Source organism: Cladophialophora carrionii, assembly GCF_000365165.1.
Source record: "Cladophialophora carrionii CBS 160.54 unplaced genomic scaffold supercont1.1, whole genome shotgun sequence".
Taxonomy (NCBI): domain Eukaryota; kingdom Fungi; phylum Ascomycota; class Eurotiomycetes; order Chaetothyriales; family Herpotrichiellaceae; genus Cladophialophora; species Cladophialophora carrionii.
The window spans coordinates 984,039-1,000,865 of record NW_008481816.1 but is presented as its reverse complement, the minus strand read 5'-3'; the positions used below and the strand labels follow the sequence as shown (position 1 = coordinate 1,000,865).

Sequence of the window (16,827 nt, the reverse complement as noted above, 5' to 3'; positions counted from 1 at the left end):
AGGTATAGAGCTGGGCGATAGACAAATCAGAACATTGCTTGACCACATATACTGACCTTTAGAAATCTTATCACCTATTCCCATCCCTCCTTTCACTGACAGTGACAGCAGTCCTCCTTGTATGTCATGAGAAAACCTCTATTGACCATGTGGGTGCCCCGGGTCGATCAGCCAGGGACGCCATGTGCGCCAGCGACGCATGGGACCAGATGATCGCCTTTCACCACTCTGCTTGTTCGTGAGGATCTTGACAAAACACCACTGCGTTCTCCGGACCAGAGTTCCGCTCCTGCCCGTTTCCACTGCTATATCGCAGGCCTTCAATCCGACAAGCCCACGCTCTCATGTGTCACTAACCAAGCAAGTGTCAAAACTCTATCACATGTCTAGAAATTCCAGAACGATGTGTCCGGAGGCCGTGAAGTCACAGCGACCTCACTGATTCTCAACCTCAGCTCGTTTGCTCAAACGATTCCGAGCGTCATATATCATTCCAAATGTCGTCGACGGGTTTCTGCATCGGACAACATCGCTACACACCTGATACAGATCCATGGCGTCTCCTCTAACTCTCGACCATCGAAGTCAGCTCAGCTGGACCTCATCAGAGCCGACCAGCCCTCAGACATCTTGGCTGCTGTCAGCGAGTGGTCGCAAAAGCCAGGCCGATACTCCTTGCACGCGGTTCTCCCTTGCGAGCACCATCTTATCAGAGGCTGAAGCACTCATCAGAAGACCGACCATCGAAGTTACTGATCCCACTGTTCGCCCGCCTGGAAATCTCAAACGAAAGACCACGTTATCGCCATGGTCTTTACTCCAACCCACCAAAGGTCGGAGTACTAGTAGTCCGAACCAGGGCTCTCCGGTATTCGACAGGGAACAGCCTAAATCGAGAACAGGCTTGCGATGGTGGCCATCGAATCGATCTGTAGTGGACAGCAACAAACCTCGGAAAAAGATCAGTCCACCTGTTCCCCCGCGACCAGATACTTTCCAAACTCGGGTGTTTCTCGAGTCGAAACCTGAGGTGTGGCAAGGGACGACCAGTGGCGACACAAAAACTGATGGAGCATCGGGTCACCGACTGGTTTCGTCTTTGAGAGTAGGATGCCGAACTTCACTCGGTCAGTCCCTTACTGGGCTAGATCCGGACAAAGCTAGCGGAGATTTTTCTCGAGTCCATCAAGATGGCTGGGACAAAGTGATACTCAAACAGCGAATGGAAGACCAGTTCAGCAATACTCTCCGCGAGACAGACGAGGAGCGAAGCGTTTACAGTCAAGACAACGGCGAGGAGGAGGCCAAGCAAATGTTGACCTCTCGACTTACATCGGTGATTAATGACAATGGGTTTCTTGCCGGCGAAATGACCCCGTTTGAGCCGGAGACGGAGATTGTGCGCGATGCCAGCCTAGACGCACAACGTCGTTCCGACCGACATGAGAGATATGTGGAGGCTGGGCAGCTTGAGACGAAGATGGCTCCGCGGTGGCCATTTGACGGATCGATATCGCCAGCAGAATTGGCAAAATTGACATCCACTTTGCCTTTCTCGCCCGTTCAGCATTGGCTGTCCCCCGTTAGACCTCCTTCGGCGGTTCATTCCTCGTCCCCAGCAGTGCGCGACGATGAAGCCAAAGACAAGGTCAGGAACTTTCCCGGCCCGACTCTACAGCAACACGGTGACAACAAGGGTCTTCGTCCCACGAGTGAACAGACATCGACGTCCCACGTGGCTCCACAACGTTCCTCAAAATGGAGTGTTCAGCACAAAGCGGTCCCGATCTCGATGGCGTTGTGCGAACCTGAGATCCCATCCCTGACTCCACAACCTCTAAATCTTCACTCACCACGCCGACCACGGGCACTCACAAACCCCCTCGCCGGCATCCCGAAGGACGATAAATCTCTCTCGTACGACTCTCCAGCTCAGGTCCTGCCATGGAGTCAACAGCTACAGACAATATCACTGATCCCAGTATCGATCAATTCTTCCTCCTCATGGTCCACAATCCTCTGCACCGATGGCCACGACAGCAGCAGCAACAACAATGACCGTAGCAATACCAATAGTAATAGCAGCACCAGCAGCAATATCAGTGTGCCCCAAAAACCAGTCCCTAACACTTCTCACTTGCCTACAAACCGACCAAGCGACAAAAACAAGCCACTACCTCTTCTCCCGGACGAACCGACCACCACTCCAGATGGACCAGAACGAGAACGAGAACGAGAACAAGAACCTGAACCGGGAGCTGAACCGGGACTAGAACCAGAACACAAATTGATCCAGAGCCAAGGGACCCGCGACTCCCTCACCGATACCATTGACCAGATCTTGGATCTATACCACAGCCAGAGCCACAGCCACAGCCACCGCAGTATCAATGACAAACGTGGTCGGCACCGCCAAAACACCGCCATGCAGCCTGTTTCTTCATTTTCGTCATCATCTACCACATCAACCTCGACCTCGACATTGACATTGACATTGACTCTCCACCCCTCCCCACCTGAACCGTCTAGACGGACACCATGCACGCCGGACACGGACGTGACTTTCACGAACGTGTCTGGTACGAAATCGTCTGCCACACCTACACCTTCATGTACACCTGCACATACGCCTACTCCGACTCCAATTCTGGCTGCCACTCCGCCTCCTATCACCTCCTCTAAAGCCGGCGCAAGGGCCTCCTGTGCGCCGAGTCGAGCCTCGCGATTGCAATTCGAACAATCATACCCGATCTTCTACGACGGCCTGTCGTACCCTGAGTTGGAGTTGGACTCAGGTGACGGGAGGAAGGAGCGGAGAATGCATCGCAATCAGCATCGCGATCGACACCGTAATCAGCATCGTAATCAGCACCGCAATCAGTCTCGGCGTCAGGATATGCATCAGGCCGTTGACCTTGATCTTGATCTCGCTCTCAATACTAGTAGTATCAGACAGGATCAATCCCGATGCATGTGGTCCAGCTCAGGAAGGGCGGTCGTTACGTTCGTGGATGATGTTGGGGAAACGTGGATTTGATAGGGAGTGTCGTGGAAGTGTCAAGTACATTTCTCAATGGAAGTATCAATGGAAATATCAAGCATCATGCATCAAGCATCAAGCATCAAGCATCAAGCATCAAGCATCAAGCATCAAGCATCAAGCATCAAGCATCAAGCATCAAGCATCAAGCATCAATCATTCAATAATCTATGACGACCACGGAGCCTTTAACAGCGAACGACAACGTAGATACAGTATGAGCTGTTTCAATCGTGGACTCTTCGCGCTGGCGACTCTGCCTTTGATTGATGCATCTTCCCCGATCCCCCTGCATAGGTATGCGGTATTGCGTTAGGTGAATGTGGTAATGACTTAGTACGTTACTAGTAGGCATTGACCTCAGATGTACTCTGTCCTCCGTACTCCGTGTGTACATTGCTGGTCGTACAATGTCCCGTTATCTCAGCTCAGTCAGCTCAGCGTTGGCGGTTGTGGACTTTAGCCTGAGGATTAAGACTGTAGGTTGCCGACTATCCGTCTTTGAAGGCGAAATGAAATACATGAAACCAAGCGAAACGAAGTGAAGACGTAGTACCGAGATACGTATCTGACCTGACCTGACCTGGCCTGAACGAGCGCCCGAACGGTGTCAGTCTTGTCAGCCGAGCTACACTATCTACTCGTACTGTACTCCGTACATGCGTGATTATAATTTCCCAGCACGACCGTCTCTGTGTTGCGCGTTTGAAAGTCAGCCCATAGCTCAATTTTGGCCACATTTCTTCCGGCGCCCTCCTTTCGTTGCCACTCCTCGTCCTGTCGGCACGGAAGAGAACTCACACGAAACTCTGCACCAGAGCCTTGACCTCGTGCTCGGAGTAACCCTTCAAGCCCAACAACTTGTTGTCGTCTCTCCCCTCAAAGCTGCCGCCCGTCTCCTTACCACCAAAGATGCCCGAGAGGATGAATCCCACCATGGCCTTCCCAATGTCTCCGCCGCTCTGCAACTCCTTCAGACTCTCGTCGTACACGTCCTTGGTGCTCTTCACGGTGGTGTCCCACTCCTTGCCGTCCTTCTCCTTGGCATACGCGATCAGCTTGTTCTGCGTGGTGACCGCGTCGTGGACATAGACGGCGCGATTCTTGGTCTCGTCGAGATGGGCCACGACGCCAACGACGGCCTGGCCGATCGACGCCAGCGTCGTGGTCGAAAAGTTCACGTCCCCGCCATTCCACAGCGTGCCAGAGTGGCCCTTCGGGTTGAGGATGAAGCCGTGCTCGAGGCCCCAGTCGAAGAACGGGCCCGTGATGACGAGGGTGTAGCTGAACGACGGGTTCTGCGCGGCTTTCTCCTTCAAGTACTCCTGCGTCTCGACCTTGTACTTGAAGACCGGCATCTTCGAGGTGACCGGGTTGACTGTGTCGGAGCCGAACTCGGAGGGGAGGAACCTCTCGACTCCCGCAGCGACGGCGGCGTCGATAAGAGGGTTCTGTTCGCCGATCGAGGCCGAGGCGAGGGTGGACACCACCACCTTGACGCCCTGGAGCGCCGAGGTGAGCTCGTCGACGGATTTATAGTCGACTTCCTTGATCGTGAGGTTTGATGCCTGGGGGAGTTTAGACGCGCTGTTGGAGCCCTTGCGCGTGAGTACGACGACGTCGTGGTTTGCTGCCAGCAGCGCTTTGAGCGTGGGGACGCCGATGTTGCCTGTTGCTCCGGCGAGGGCGACTTTTGTGGTGGAGGCCATCTTGAACGTGGGCTTGCTCTGTGTCGATTTGCTGCTCGATGCTTACGATGGCGGACTTGGAAGGACGATATCTCGTCGATGCCGTGTACGATGTGGGGCTGATCTGGAAGAGTCAATGCGGGATGTGGAGGTGAGTTCGTGTCTGGTTGCGGATGGCTGGAGGGCCTTGGACAGAAATGATGTGATATGGTGCAATTGGGGTCGAATGGTTGAGCACTCGATCTCTAGGAGACGTGCCCTTTTCTTATACCTTTCTGTATATACAAGTCATTTCCTATCCAGGCGGCTATATGCCTGGCGTCAGCTTAGAAATCCCCACCCCGTTTCGACCGGTCGAATCGTCGACAGCTGCCACAGTCTCGAAAGCCTCCGCATGAGACATGCGCCCGGGAGCTCGCTGCTGTTTGAAATCTAGATCGGCCTTGACTAAAGGTGTTGCGCAAGGCTACGCCTCCTCCTGTGGGGTGCTTGCTGGGGTTTGCTGGTGCTTGGTGCTGAGTCATCGTCGATCTGCCGTGTTCTGCCGTCTCCATCGTGTCTTGGTCAAAAGTCGCCGACATGTGCCAGTCGGAGCAGAGTTGATCCGACTCACAGGGACTTCACGCCTGGTCTGGAACACGTCCAGCCTGACCCTTTATATGAGGAAGCGCTCCGCGCCAGCTTGGAAATTCATCATATCTATACGCCGAGTTTGTTATGATCCTGGTCGGTGGCAGATTGCGAGAACAAATCCTTCAGGAAGGAATCCCCTCGTACTCCCATCCATTTTCTCCCCGTCTCCTTGCCCGGCCATTCCTGCGATTCTGGTTACATTTGACCAGCAGAGTCAAAACGCTCAAGATTAAGATGATAATGGCTGCGATGGTAGGGATGAGGATCTGTCGCTGTTGCTGTCCTTCTTGAAAGTCCGAGTATGGACAGGTCGCGTTCGGACCGTCTATCACCCAACAATTAGGCTGGTCGAGGGAGTTGAAATTGATCCAGATCCCGGACATGATCTCGTCGCAATCATCATCATCACAGTCGCGAGAGGTATCATTCAGCACCTTATGATACAGGTATGTGTTCTCAAGCCCGGTCCTTGGAAGATCAAACTCGGTATGTTCTGGACATGCATCGGGAGCAGCACCAAAAGGGACGTTGAACGTGGACAGCCGCCACGCATATGGTTGGCCAGCAATACGACAGGCAGCCCTGCGTGATTTCTGGCAGGTTTCGACGCGCCAGTGCCCTCGGTAACCACCGGTCGAGTCCAGTACGGCGCACCGCAAGTCGTCATTCTCCTTCATTGAGGAAGCGTTTGCCGGCTCACCCGGAGCCCACCCAAAGACGGTCGATTGGACAAAGTCACGATAGGATGACATATTGTTTAGTGGGCTGGAGCCACCAATGGTCATGTTAAGCACCGGAGAGATGCCACATGCTGTCATGTTCTGGGCGAGAGTGGGAAGAGCGCTGGGGTCTGTGTTATCGATGACCGCCACTGCCCAGGACCCGTTGGTCGCGGCGAAAGTGCTCTCCCCTTCGTGGTAGAAGCAGCCCGATGTTATATCGCCGCGGGCGTCCCATTCAACTGCCGGAGTTGTGTTCAGATCACTTGCATTGAAGACGTTGCTTGAGTCGGTCAGGAAATCATACTGTGCCATTTGAGCATCAATCTGGCCCCAGCTCACCAGAAGCCTCCGACTGTCGGTGAGCAAGACCCAAGCTTCACCCGGCCAGCCGTCCGGGGTGGAAAGCACGCGGTCCTTGGCTGTGGCTACGGTGCTAAAGTATGCCGTGTCAGTGTTGACTCGATAATTGTCTCGAAACCAGGACCGATTGAGATTCTGTCGATCCTCTTCCAGGTCCTGCGGTGTGAAGACGTTCCTCGCAAAATTGTTGCGAAACTTAGCTCCTACAAGATCCTCGCCACTGGGGAGTCGACCGGACATGGGCGTATGGGCAGGAGCTGAAGGATCTGTAAAAGGTGCCGCAGCGTGGAGATTGATATCCAGAAACTGTAGTCGTGCTGAGATGGTATCTGATGTGTGGTCAAAGTAGTCATCGTACAAAGAAATGATGGAGCCGAGGTTAAGATCGAGGCTGCACACGTAAGGACCCAACTCCAGTAACGTGCTACCAGAAGCACCCGTGGAAGTGGGAACTGCCACACCGGTGGTCGAGGTGGCAGCACTGCTACTGACCGTCGCAGTGGCGTTCACAGACGTAGCAGGCAAAGAATCTGTCGATGATGTTGAGGCGGTCAAGGACGGATCCGAAGACTGGCGCTTGTCACGGGAGTTTCCTAAAGATGTTGTTGCATTTGACGCAACTATGGTGGTCGGAGTTGTGGGACTGAGCGATGTGGACTCTGTGATCGAGTAGAGTGCAGACGTATCGACGCTGTAGCCAGCCGATGAGTTGCCAACCAGCGGAGGTAATTCGACAGGACAGAGGTTGAATTGGCGGTTGATGTTGTCCCAGTATAGATCGATGATTAGTCGGCGGAAATGGCGGGCGAACAGATTTGAAATACAGGTCTGCGTCGGGAGATCGTCGTACACCCCATCGGCAAAGCATGCTTGCGTAACATGCACACCTGGATGGGTTATGTAGTTGATGGGTATCTCTCCCGACGCATCGCGCATGGACAGATAGACGGTGGCCCAGTGGTCATCTGGGGTGGCGCCGGGATCAGGCTTGTACTCGAGCGAAGTCATGTCTTCAACTCGTTGGCGGATGCTATCTCGACATCTTGGGAAGTGTAGCTGGCCGACCTCGGGGACCGGAGGAAGCGCAGATGCGCCTGATGGTGCTCACTCAGAGAATATAACGGCACACAGGGTGGCGAGTGACGCGTTTTGCGCAGCTAGCACGTCGGCAGGCCGCACTTGACGGCGTCTAGAGTTACTGACTTGGGATGCAGGATGCCACTCGCAATGTTAATGCCGTTGACGGAGCTTGATCGTCCACAGGCGGCGACGACACTTTGGACGCGAGATGCCATTGCACAGCCACGACTTAAGATAGGGCTTATAGTCACGTGCCGCTCCCGCCTCGCCGTGCTTGGTCGACTGATGCGAGGCTGAGAGATCGTGGCGCCGGCGAGCCACAAAAGCCACACAAGCCACACAGGACATGCCAGTGTGTCTCCAGAATTTTGGACCCTGATGTCCATCTCAAACCGTGTCTTCTCGTGAATCGTAATCGCACCACCCAGCCCAGCCGTTCACGCCGCATCTTTCGCTGCTAGTGTCTGGCATCAGAGACAGTGTCTCGTTGCTCCTTCTGGCATCTCAATACACCCGCTCCGTACGCCCAACTGCGTCTTCTCTTGCTCTGACATTCCCGCAACCATGGCCTCACCAGGCGGACCCCCGCCCGGCGGCGCTCCCTTCAACCAGCAGCAAATCCAACAACTGATCGCCATGGAAGCGCAGAAACGAGGCATGACCATTCCACAGTTCCAAGCATTCCAGCGCCAACAGATCGAAACCGAAGCCGCAAAAGCGGGCATGACCCCGCAGCAGTTCGTCCAGATGAAGCAGGAAGAGGCCCGGCAACAGTTCATGCGGCAGCAGCAGGCGATGCAACAGGCCCAACAGCAGCAGCAGGTACAAGGACAAGGCCAGACGCAGCAGCAACAGCCCCGGCCTGGAGGACCCCCGCCGGGACAGCAAGTTCAACATATCCCTCTGAATGCGAACGTCGAGGCGAAACCCGAGGCGCTCGCGGTCGCAAAGTTTCTACGTGGCCAGGACCTGAAGACCAGGACGTGCATCTTCAACGGCGAGAGAAAGGATATGTTCAAAGGTAAGACTGCGTTTATCCGCCTCGACCTCCAGGGATGCTGACCCACCATACCATCCAGTCAAACGAGCCTTCCGAGCCCTCCAATCCGATGCGTACAAGAAAGCGCAAAAGAAAAATCCTCTTCTACCCAAGGTCGAGAACGACGTCGAAGCCCGCCAGGCGCTACAGCTTCTTCCTTTGTCCATGCTCGCCCTGCGTGTGTCCAAGAAAGACCCGCATGAGGGCCACAACCACGCCAAACCCAAGAAAGAGAAACGCGTCAAGGGACTCTGGGAAGTCAAGATTGAGCAACAACAAGATTTCGACCCCATGATGCACTACGTGTGGCTATTTGAAGGATCACAGTGGAAGACGAAATTGTGGGCCGGCCTCGCCCTGATTGCAGTCTTCGCTGTGGTTCTATTCCCTCTATGGCCGTTGAAGCTAAGACTCGGCGTGTGGTATCTCTCAGTCGGTCTGATGGGGCTCATTGCGCTCTTTTTCGCTATGGCCATCTTCCGCCTCATTCTTTTCGTCATAACATTCTTCCTCGCCCCGCCGGGTTTGTGGTTGTACCCCAATTTATTCGAGGATGTCGGCTTCTTCGACAGCTTCCGGCCGCTATGGGGCTGGCATGAGACGAAAGAAGACATCAAGAGGAAGAAGAAGGAGAAGAAGGCCCGAAAGGCGCAGAAGAAGCTCGCGGAGGCCGCTGCCGCTGGTGGTGAGAAGATCCAGACTGCTCCGGCCGTCGTTGCTCTTCCCCCACCTTCGAATGGTGCAGCTGTCACTTCCGGTGCCGAGGCAGGTGGTGCGTCCACAGCGGCCAAGCGGCACATTGCCCCGACCGTGGAGGAAGCTGATGATGAATGAGTCGTGTTTTGGGGCATCTGCATCCGAATCTGCATCTTCACGGCGTTCCGGTCCTCACTCGCATGGAGCGTCGACGCATGATAGTGGCTGTATCACCAGAGGCGGGCTGGTGGTATCGACGGAAAATGCACAAGATCTGTGATCCCTTCACCCCGACCCTATCACGCGTGCGAGCTTTTGCTGGTCTGTCCGTGGTGCCAGGGCTTCTTCCTGCAGAGCCTCCCCATCTACCCTCGAATCGCTTGTCCCGTTGATTCGTCCCGTCACTCTTGCCATCAACACCCTCATGCGGTCCAGCTCCTGGCTCAATTCTCCGTCCCTTGTGACCAGATTTGGCTGCACATTCCTGTGCGGTTCGTCCAATGGCTCCAACAACCTCTTTAGCTCTTGATACTGCGCCGACTTCCTCTTTAATGCGTCTCTCTTCCGACTCAATTCCAACAATCCCTCGCGCAATCGGTTGTACCTCTCTGCTTCGCCTTCCTGCTCTTCGTGATCTGGGTGGGGATATAGATTGTCGTACTCCTGGGGCAAAGAGCGGATGACCTGCGAGTCCGTCAACTCTGCATCCCGGAGTATAACCACAGTATCGGCCTCCGCGCGCTGCAAGTCGCCAGAGACGAGGTTCCAGTGTATCGATTCGATCTGCTCGGCGACGTGCCGTTGGGACTGGGTCGAGAAGATCAGACGGTTATGTTGCCGGATCTTCTCGTTGACTTTGCCGACCAGGTCGGCGATCGTCTTGTCGCTGAGCTGGCCTTCGTCGGCGGGTGCGGGCAGGAGATCGCGCCATCGCGTGGATGGTTCGAGGAGGATGTCGAGTTGGCGGACCTGAGTGCGGATGAAGTCGGCCTTGAGCGACGTTATTGAGGCGTCTTCCATGCTTTTGATGCCGGTGCACGGATAGGAACTTGGTGTTCCTGCTTGTGGTACCCTGGGTCGTCGGGTGATGCTCTGGGTAGGAGTGGGAGGTGACAGTTTGAGCACGAGCGTACTCGTACTTGGACCCCGCGACGCGGAGCCGCGAATGAACGGGGGCGCGTCTGGTGTTTATGCTCTGGCGTATAGCCGGTACGGTGAAGTAGATATCCGTAATTATACGGAGTCCATTGTCGCGATCCTCTCGTGCCTCTCTCCTATTCACCTCCTTTCACCGCTGTGTTCTGGAACCACTATCGCATGGCATGGCTCTACCTAGGTAGATAAGCTGATAGGAGAATGATTAGGTATTGTAAACTAAGTCTTGCTCAGAAACTCAACGACAAGCAATTCGCCGTCGGTTCTGCGAGACTGCACTCCATCAGCCCATGTTTCTAGCGAACTACCTAGACATGATCTTGGCTTCGAGCTTCTTTCTCATGTGCTGCATACCCAACGAGTTGTAGGACACTGCACGTATATCTAGCAGAAGAGCAATCTCTCGTGACAAGTACAGAACTCGGTCGTACCACGTCTATCAAGCAAACGTGCTTCAGAACGGTAACCTTGAAAAACAACACAACCTCGCACAGGCGTTTTATAATCCCGTCCTTGCAAGAGACCATCCTCCACAGCAAGCTCGCCGCTTTATCAATTTCCTCCCTAGGTTGCGGTTCCTGATTCAAGCTGTATACCGCTGACTGTTGCCAACAGGCTACCATATTGGAGTGCAACGAAATCCGTGAGGGAGTCGATGCCACGCCTTTGAACGCGCGCTGGAGGCGTCACCATTTTCGCATCGGTGACAATGGCGATGTGGTCCAAACCCGCGACTCCCTTGCAGGTCGATCGCGTTCGCTACTAAGTGTCGAGGTAGGATGCGTGCTTGTCGAACGTGGAGTTTCCGGTCCGGTCAGATCGTCTAGCCTTTGCTGCCACAAGGAGAGCCGGATTTGATTACTGCCATCCCACAAAAAGCAGGTTACGCCCGAAAAGACGACGTCTCGGAGAACCATTCGGGTACCAAGACTGGGACATTAAAGTGTTGCTTCGACAGTCCGAAGGATGACTTTGTTCAGTCCAGGTGGCAGCAGCGGGCTCAGCTTCATCCAGCACAACACAGGCAGCCGATGCGATGACCTGGTGAGCCGATATTATGATGGCAAGGAATCTAATCCCCTGTTAGTTAGTATTGTTCTCGCAGACAATGGGTCACATTCTTTCGTTTCTGCCAGTCACGCACAGATCAACCCCCTTCCTCAGCCTCGTCAAGCACACCTGCCACTCACAGGAGATATGTATTCCTTGTTCAGCGGACCCCATACATCAAGTCATGTCGGCACTCCAGCTGTGTCGGGATTGCCAACGTTCAGGTCAACACAGCTAACGCCTGGAAATCACGCACGATGGGCGATTACGGCGGCCAGTCCAAGAAGATCAAAGACTTTTCCAAAGTCATCAGCACATTCTCCTCGCACTACAAAGGCAGCCGTGACGACGATGACGACCGAAACCCCGTCTCAGAGGAGGACCGCAAGACGAGACAGCAGAAAGCTGCGCAAGTCTCAGACTCGTGAGTATCTATACGGCTTCTCAGGTCAATGCCATTCAGACCAGCAACCCACGATCCCGACCCTCGAAGACAACCACAAACGAAAGATACTGTGACGCTCGAAAACACCTTGAACTCTGTGCCTCTCTGACGGGGCAGTTTCAAGCCCCTTCCTCTCCCTCAGAGCCATCTCCGTGAGCGTGTCCACCCACTAACCACAACACACCTTCCACCGCAGATACTATGCCTTCGCCACCGCGGCCTACGAAGCCAACTGGTCCACACACTTCCACTACGCACCCTTCCCACCGACCTACCCGCCCCACGACTCCACCCTCGCGACGGCGATGCAGTTCTGCGAACACCGGCTCGCGCACCTCGCCAACCTGCGCGCCGACATGCTCGTCCTCGACGTCGGATGCGGCATCGGGGCGCCCGCGCGCGCCATCGCCCGCCTCACAGGCTGCACGGTCGTCGGGCTGACGATCAACCAAGGCCAAGTCGACCGCGCGATCTACCTGACCGCGCTCGAGGGCCTTTCGCACCGATGCACGTTCCTGCGGGGAGACTTCGTCGCCATGCCCTTTGCGGACCGCAGCTTCGACGCCGCCTTCGCCATCGAAGCCACCTGCCACGCGGCCTCCTTGGCCGCCGTGTACGCCGAGACCAACCGCGTGCTCAAGCCGGGCGCCGTCTTCGCGTCCAGCGAGTGGGTGCTCACGCCGCGCTACGACGGCTCGGACGTCGCGCACGTGCGCATGCGCAACCGCATCGAGCGAGGCAACGCCATCGTCGACCTGCAGACGAGCGAGCAGGCGAGACGCCAGTTCCTCGCGGCCGGATTCGACATTGAGCATGACGAGGATTTCGCCGTGTATTTTGACCGCCCTCACGCCGGTTCCGGCTCATCATCCTCGATCCTCATTCCCTTCGCATCAGGCATGGCTTGCGCGCCAGGACCCTCCGTGCCCCTTCCTCTGCCTGACGCCCTCCTCGCCCCGCGCACGATGTACCGGCCGTGGACGTTCCCCCTGCGCGGACGACACGACCTCGCCACGACGTGGACAGACTGGTGGACGTGCTTTAAAATGTCGCGGCTGACGCGCCGGCTCTGCTACTGGTACGTGTATTTCGGGGAGAGGGTCGGGCTGGTGGACGAGGGCGTCATGCAGGCGATGCAGACCATGGCCGTGTGTGTCGACTCGGTGGCTGACGCGGGCGAGGCTGGCATTTTCAGCCCTTGTTGGTGGTTCGTTGGACGGAAGCGGGTTGAGGACGGGGCAGTAGAGGAGAGGGGGGAGGGAGGGGAGCGCGCAGGGAGCGAAGGGCCATGAGGTGGTTTGACTACTTGGCCGACTTCATGTATTGAGGCTACGTTGTGCTGGACTGTTGCCCCGACGTGGATTAGCAATGAGCTTCGAGGATAGGAACTCGGTGCTGTTGTTTTACTGGTCTGCTACTTCATCTTTGCAGTCAGAGGGTCAACGACACGGTCCCTGCTAGGTTCAATTGTTACGAGAACACGTCGGGTAGAATTAGGATACGATGGGGATTCGTTCTCTTCAGCGAGTTCACATTTTGACCGCTCTAAAGACGCAGCTCCTGGTCGTGCATAACCTTCACTGTCGTGTGAGAAGGTACTAACTAGCTGAGTTGTCCCGTCTCATGCTGGCCTCGAAGCCTGTTCAAACTCCTTGCCAATCTGCCCTTGACGTGCGTTAGAAGTTGTGCATTTCTCGTGAATCATCCCATGGATATTCAGTTCCCACCACCATGATCTTGCTTCCCAGCATCAAAGCACTCCAGCGAGACCGTGATCGTCGGGATATGTCCGTGAGAAACCAGGCAAATCCAGCTCCGCCACCACGCAATGCTGAAACAGATGAACAACGTTGTGCTTTCGCCACCTTTAAAAAGCCATTCGAACCCCAAATCACGCCAGGTCCAGTCAGACTCTGACTGTGTAAGGCATTCCAAGCAAGATTATCACAGCGCAAGACACCACATCAGCCCGAGGCGCCCAAGCTCTAAGAGACTGAGAAGCCATGGGGAAGGTGGATGTCTGCAATCGAAGTATCGTAAATCAATGGCATGCGTTGCTCATGCAATGTACGCCAACTCGTCATTGTCAAGTCGCTCAATGTAGTCTTTCTCCATCAAAGCATCGATGTTCTTCTTGATATCGGAAATCTTGGGTGGGAATCGATTTCGGACTTGGGTGATGACTTCTTCGACAAGGTGGACGTGCTTGAGCTTCTTGCGGCCCTTCATGATCCGGACAATAACGGCCTAGAGCAGGTCAGTAAATAAGTCCAGCAACCACAAAAGTAGAATCTTGCCTGAAGCAATAGTTTCCGATCCTCCTCAATAGTCTTGTGAGTGTCCTCAGACTCGACCTTTTGCTCTGTCTTAGGGATGATATTCAGGTTGATCTTGACCTTCTTATTCTTGAAGTTGTAGTTCAAGGAGTAGCTGGTACCCGGCTCCGCTTTGCCATCTTCTGGTGATGCATTCAAGACACGAGCCTTGCACAGAATGTTGATCGCAGGTTCAATAGTTTCCTCGGTCAGCTTAGTGATTTCTTTTATGTCAGTGTAATCCATCTTGTCGGCGTCGTTGAACAGGAGCAAGATGGCCATCTGATAGGTCGACACCTGAAAGGTGTAAGGGACCTTCTGACTCTTGATATAGTTGGCACGGATCTCTCCTTTGCACAAGTTCCAGAGCCATGTCAACTTGCGGCCGTTGTGCTTGCCATCGTAGAACTTGGAAAACGAGTCGACGGCCTTGCTGATCTCGGCAGGAGGGGCGAATGGTGTGTTCGGTGCGTTCAAGGGCCAAAACCCTGTGCCAAGAATCTGGAAGGTGGAATCCACAATCTTTCTATCTGGGTTGTCCTCCACAAGCTTGTCATTGAAGTCTTTGTAAGCAATATTGAGATCCTTGGAGATCTGGACGTCTTGGAACATGCGCTGAAGCTTGTTCGTGTATTCGTAACCGCATGCCTCTTTCAGTTTACTGATCATGCTCGTTTCGGCGTCATCGGACACTGAGCTGGTGTGAACGAGGCGTTTGGCCAACATTCGAGAGTAGAACTTCTGGAACACATCCTTGTCCTCAATGTACTTGAAGACAACCATAATCTGGACAAGCAGTTCTTCAAGCTCAGACTCGTCTGCGGCTTTGGCTCCCTTCTTGAGAAGTTGATCGGCGTACTTGGCGAGTAGTTCCGGTGATCGTGTAGAATTGGTCTTGCAAACTTGGTTGTGGTTGACGAACTCCTGGCAAGCGTTGTCGAGCGACCGCACGAATTCCGACTCTCCATTGAAGGCGACGTTGACGAGTTGCTGGTATTTGCTGTGGATCTCAAGCAAAGCGTCCACATAGACCTTGGGCTCGAAGTTATCACCTTGCGCCGCGACCTTCTCGACGGCCGCAAGTCCAGCTTTCCGGACATGTGCTTCGAAGCGGGTTCTAAGAGGCTCCAAGCCATCTTTGATGCGAGACAGGAGCTTGTACATCCGAGCGAGGTCTTCGGTGCGTTCGTTGTCGAGCAGCAGCTGGAACTCGTCCCGCAGCAAAATTGAATGAGCACTAATCAAGGCTTCGTTGCAGGTTTCCATGAGTTTCTTCATGATGTCCGGGTGCAAGAAAAGACCAACACGTTCCTTCTCTTCCTCGAGCCGTGCTTCGGCCTTCTTCATGTACTCGACGACACTGTTCTCTGCTACGAACCGCCGGGACTCGTTGGTGTAGTAGTCTTTTGTGGCGGCAATGAAGGGACGTTCAAAATACTGGCGGTAGACATCGAGGGTCGACTTGGTGCTGTCGAGCTCGTCCAAGCCGAGCGAGACGAAAGAGTCGACGATAGCCTTGATTTGCATCTGGTCGATGGTCTCGCCGTTGCGCTGCTTCTCGACAAGCCGCAGAACAGCGTCCATAACTTTCGTCTCGACAGCCTTGAAAAAATCATCCTTCCACTTGACCAGATGCAGTGTGTAGACATCGTAAACGTTCTTCTTGCCTTCGTCGATCTCTCGTTTGACCCAGTGTCGATTCAGATATCGGAAGAGATGGTTGTTGTACTTTGCGGCATCGGTGTATCGCTTCCACTCGCGGATGTAGAAGGTGAGCAGGGCTTCATCGGAGTGTGACTCGGACGCGACTAGGACGCCTTTGAGGTGTTCTGTGAGGTACTGACCCAGCAGCTGGTACAGTTCTTCACCCAGGAGATGAGCGCCGCGGTGACTCTGGCTAAGAGCCGCTTGTGAAGCACCTTGCTGGCTCGTTGCGGCTTTCTGCGAGGTACAAAAATTGTGGACTGCAGTGTAAACGCCCCTATATCAAGCTAGATTAGTGTCGCCGAAAAGACGAAAGAAGTGGGCAGCGCGTACATGTAAGTCTTCATGTCCAGACCTTCCTGCAATTTGGTCATGACATTGTTGACGTTTTTCTCGAGATAAGTCCACCTGATGTTTGTAAGCCAAAGGACAGATCCATCTTCTCGCTTGCCTCTTACGTTGAGTCCAGATCGTCCCGTGCCCTCATGGCCGGGTTGGTGGCCGTGGCGGGAGCCATCTCTGTGGAGTGTTCGAGGGCTGCAGAGAGCGATGAAATGGGAGTGACGGACAGGTAGATCGGTACTGAGAGCCAGCTTGCCCGGGCTGATCAACCTCTCTGTTGCAGGATGTCTCTTGGTCACTTGTACCAGTGCCCGGTGTCAGATCGGTCCGTCAGGTCCTGGTGACAGAGGGAATGAGGACGAAGTAGTGAACAGCTGCCTTGCACTTGAGTCACTGCAACAGCGCACGGGCCTCCTTCATTCACCTACTGTGTACAGGTCCACGGTGGTGAGGGAAAAGAAAGAGGATCTTTGCCTTGCTCACAAGCAGGCACAACACACTGTCTCGACAAATGGTCAGTTGAGAGTGAACCAGAGCCCGAGTGTCACTGCCTGCGTT

At 54.6% G+C, this 16,827-nt stretch overlaps 7 protein-coding genes across 7 annotated transcripts; 3 read left to right on the top strand and 4 right to left on the bottom strand.

The window, feature by feature from the left end:
- Positions 1-553: 553 nt before the first annotated feature.
- Positions 554-3,037, top strand: G647_00364 (uncharacterized protein; the record flags this gene model as incomplete). The annotated part of the gene is made up of 1 exon (XM_008723767.1): positions 554-3,037. The coding sequence occupies one exon, from the start codon at positions 554-556 to the stop codon at positions 3,035-3,037; it is 2,484 nt and encodes an 827-aa protein (XP_008721989.1).
- An 800-nt stretch (positions 3,038-3,837) lies between these two features.
- On the bottom strand, positions 3,838-4,749 carry G647_00363 (uncharacterized protein; the record flags this gene model as incomplete). The annotated part of the gene is made up of 1 exon (XM_008723766.1): positions 3,838-4,749. The coding sequence occupies one exon, from the start codon at positions 4,747-4,749 to the stop codon at positions 3,838-3,840; it is 912 nt and encodes a 303-aa protein (XP_008721988.1).
- Positions 4,750-5,483: 734 nt separating this feature from the next.
- Positions 5,484-7,451, bottom strand: G647_00362 (uncharacterized protein; the record flags this gene model as incomplete). The annotated part of the gene is made up of 1 exon (XM_008723765.1): positions 5,484-7,451. One exon carries the CDS (start codon positions 7,449-7,451, stop codon positions 5,484-5,486), a length of 1,968 nt encoding a protein of 655 aa, XP_008721987.1.
- A 636-nt stretch (positions 7,452-8,087) lies between these two features.
- G647_00361 (uncharacterized protein) lies at positions 8,088-9,396 on the top strand (the record flags this gene model as incomplete). The annotated part of the gene is made up of 2 exons (XM_008723764.1): positions 8,088-8,544; positions 8,603-9,396. 2 exons carry the CDS (start codon positions 8,088-8,090, stop codon positions 9,394-9,396), a joined length of 1,251 nt encoding a protein of 416 aa, XP_008721986.1.
- Positions 9,397-9,543: 147 nt separating this feature from the next.
- On the bottom strand, positions 9,544-10,278 carry G647_00360 (uncharacterized protein; the record flags this gene model as incomplete). The annotated part of the gene is made up of 1 exon (XM_008723763.1): positions 9,544-10,278. The coding sequence occupies one exon, from the start codon at positions 10,276-10,278 to the stop codon at positions 9,544-9,546; it is 735 nt and encodes a 244-aa protein (XP_008721985.1).
- A 1,442-nt stretch (positions 10,279-11,720) lies between these two features.
- Positions 11,721-13,200, top strand: G647_00359 (uncharacterized protein; the record flags this gene model as incomplete). Its single annotated transcript, XM_008723762.1, has 2 exons — positions 11,721-11,887; positions 12,105-13,200. The coding sequence occupies 2 exons, from the start codon at positions 11,721-11,723 to the stop codon at positions 13,198-13,200; spliced, it is 1,263 nt and encodes a 420-aa protein (XP_008721984.1).
- A 766-nt stretch (positions 13,201-13,966) lies between these two features.
- Positions 13,967-16,444, bottom strand: G647_00358 (uncharacterized protein; the record flags this gene model as incomplete). Its single annotated transcript, XM_008723761.1, has 4 exons — positions 13,967-14,155; positions 14,263-16,204; positions 16,261-16,335; positions 16,386-16,444. 4 exons carry the CDS (start codon positions 16,442-16,444, stop codon positions 13,967-13,969), a joined length of 2,265 nt encoding a protein of 754 aa, XP_008721983.1.
- Positions 16,445-16,827: the final 383 nt, after the last annotated feature.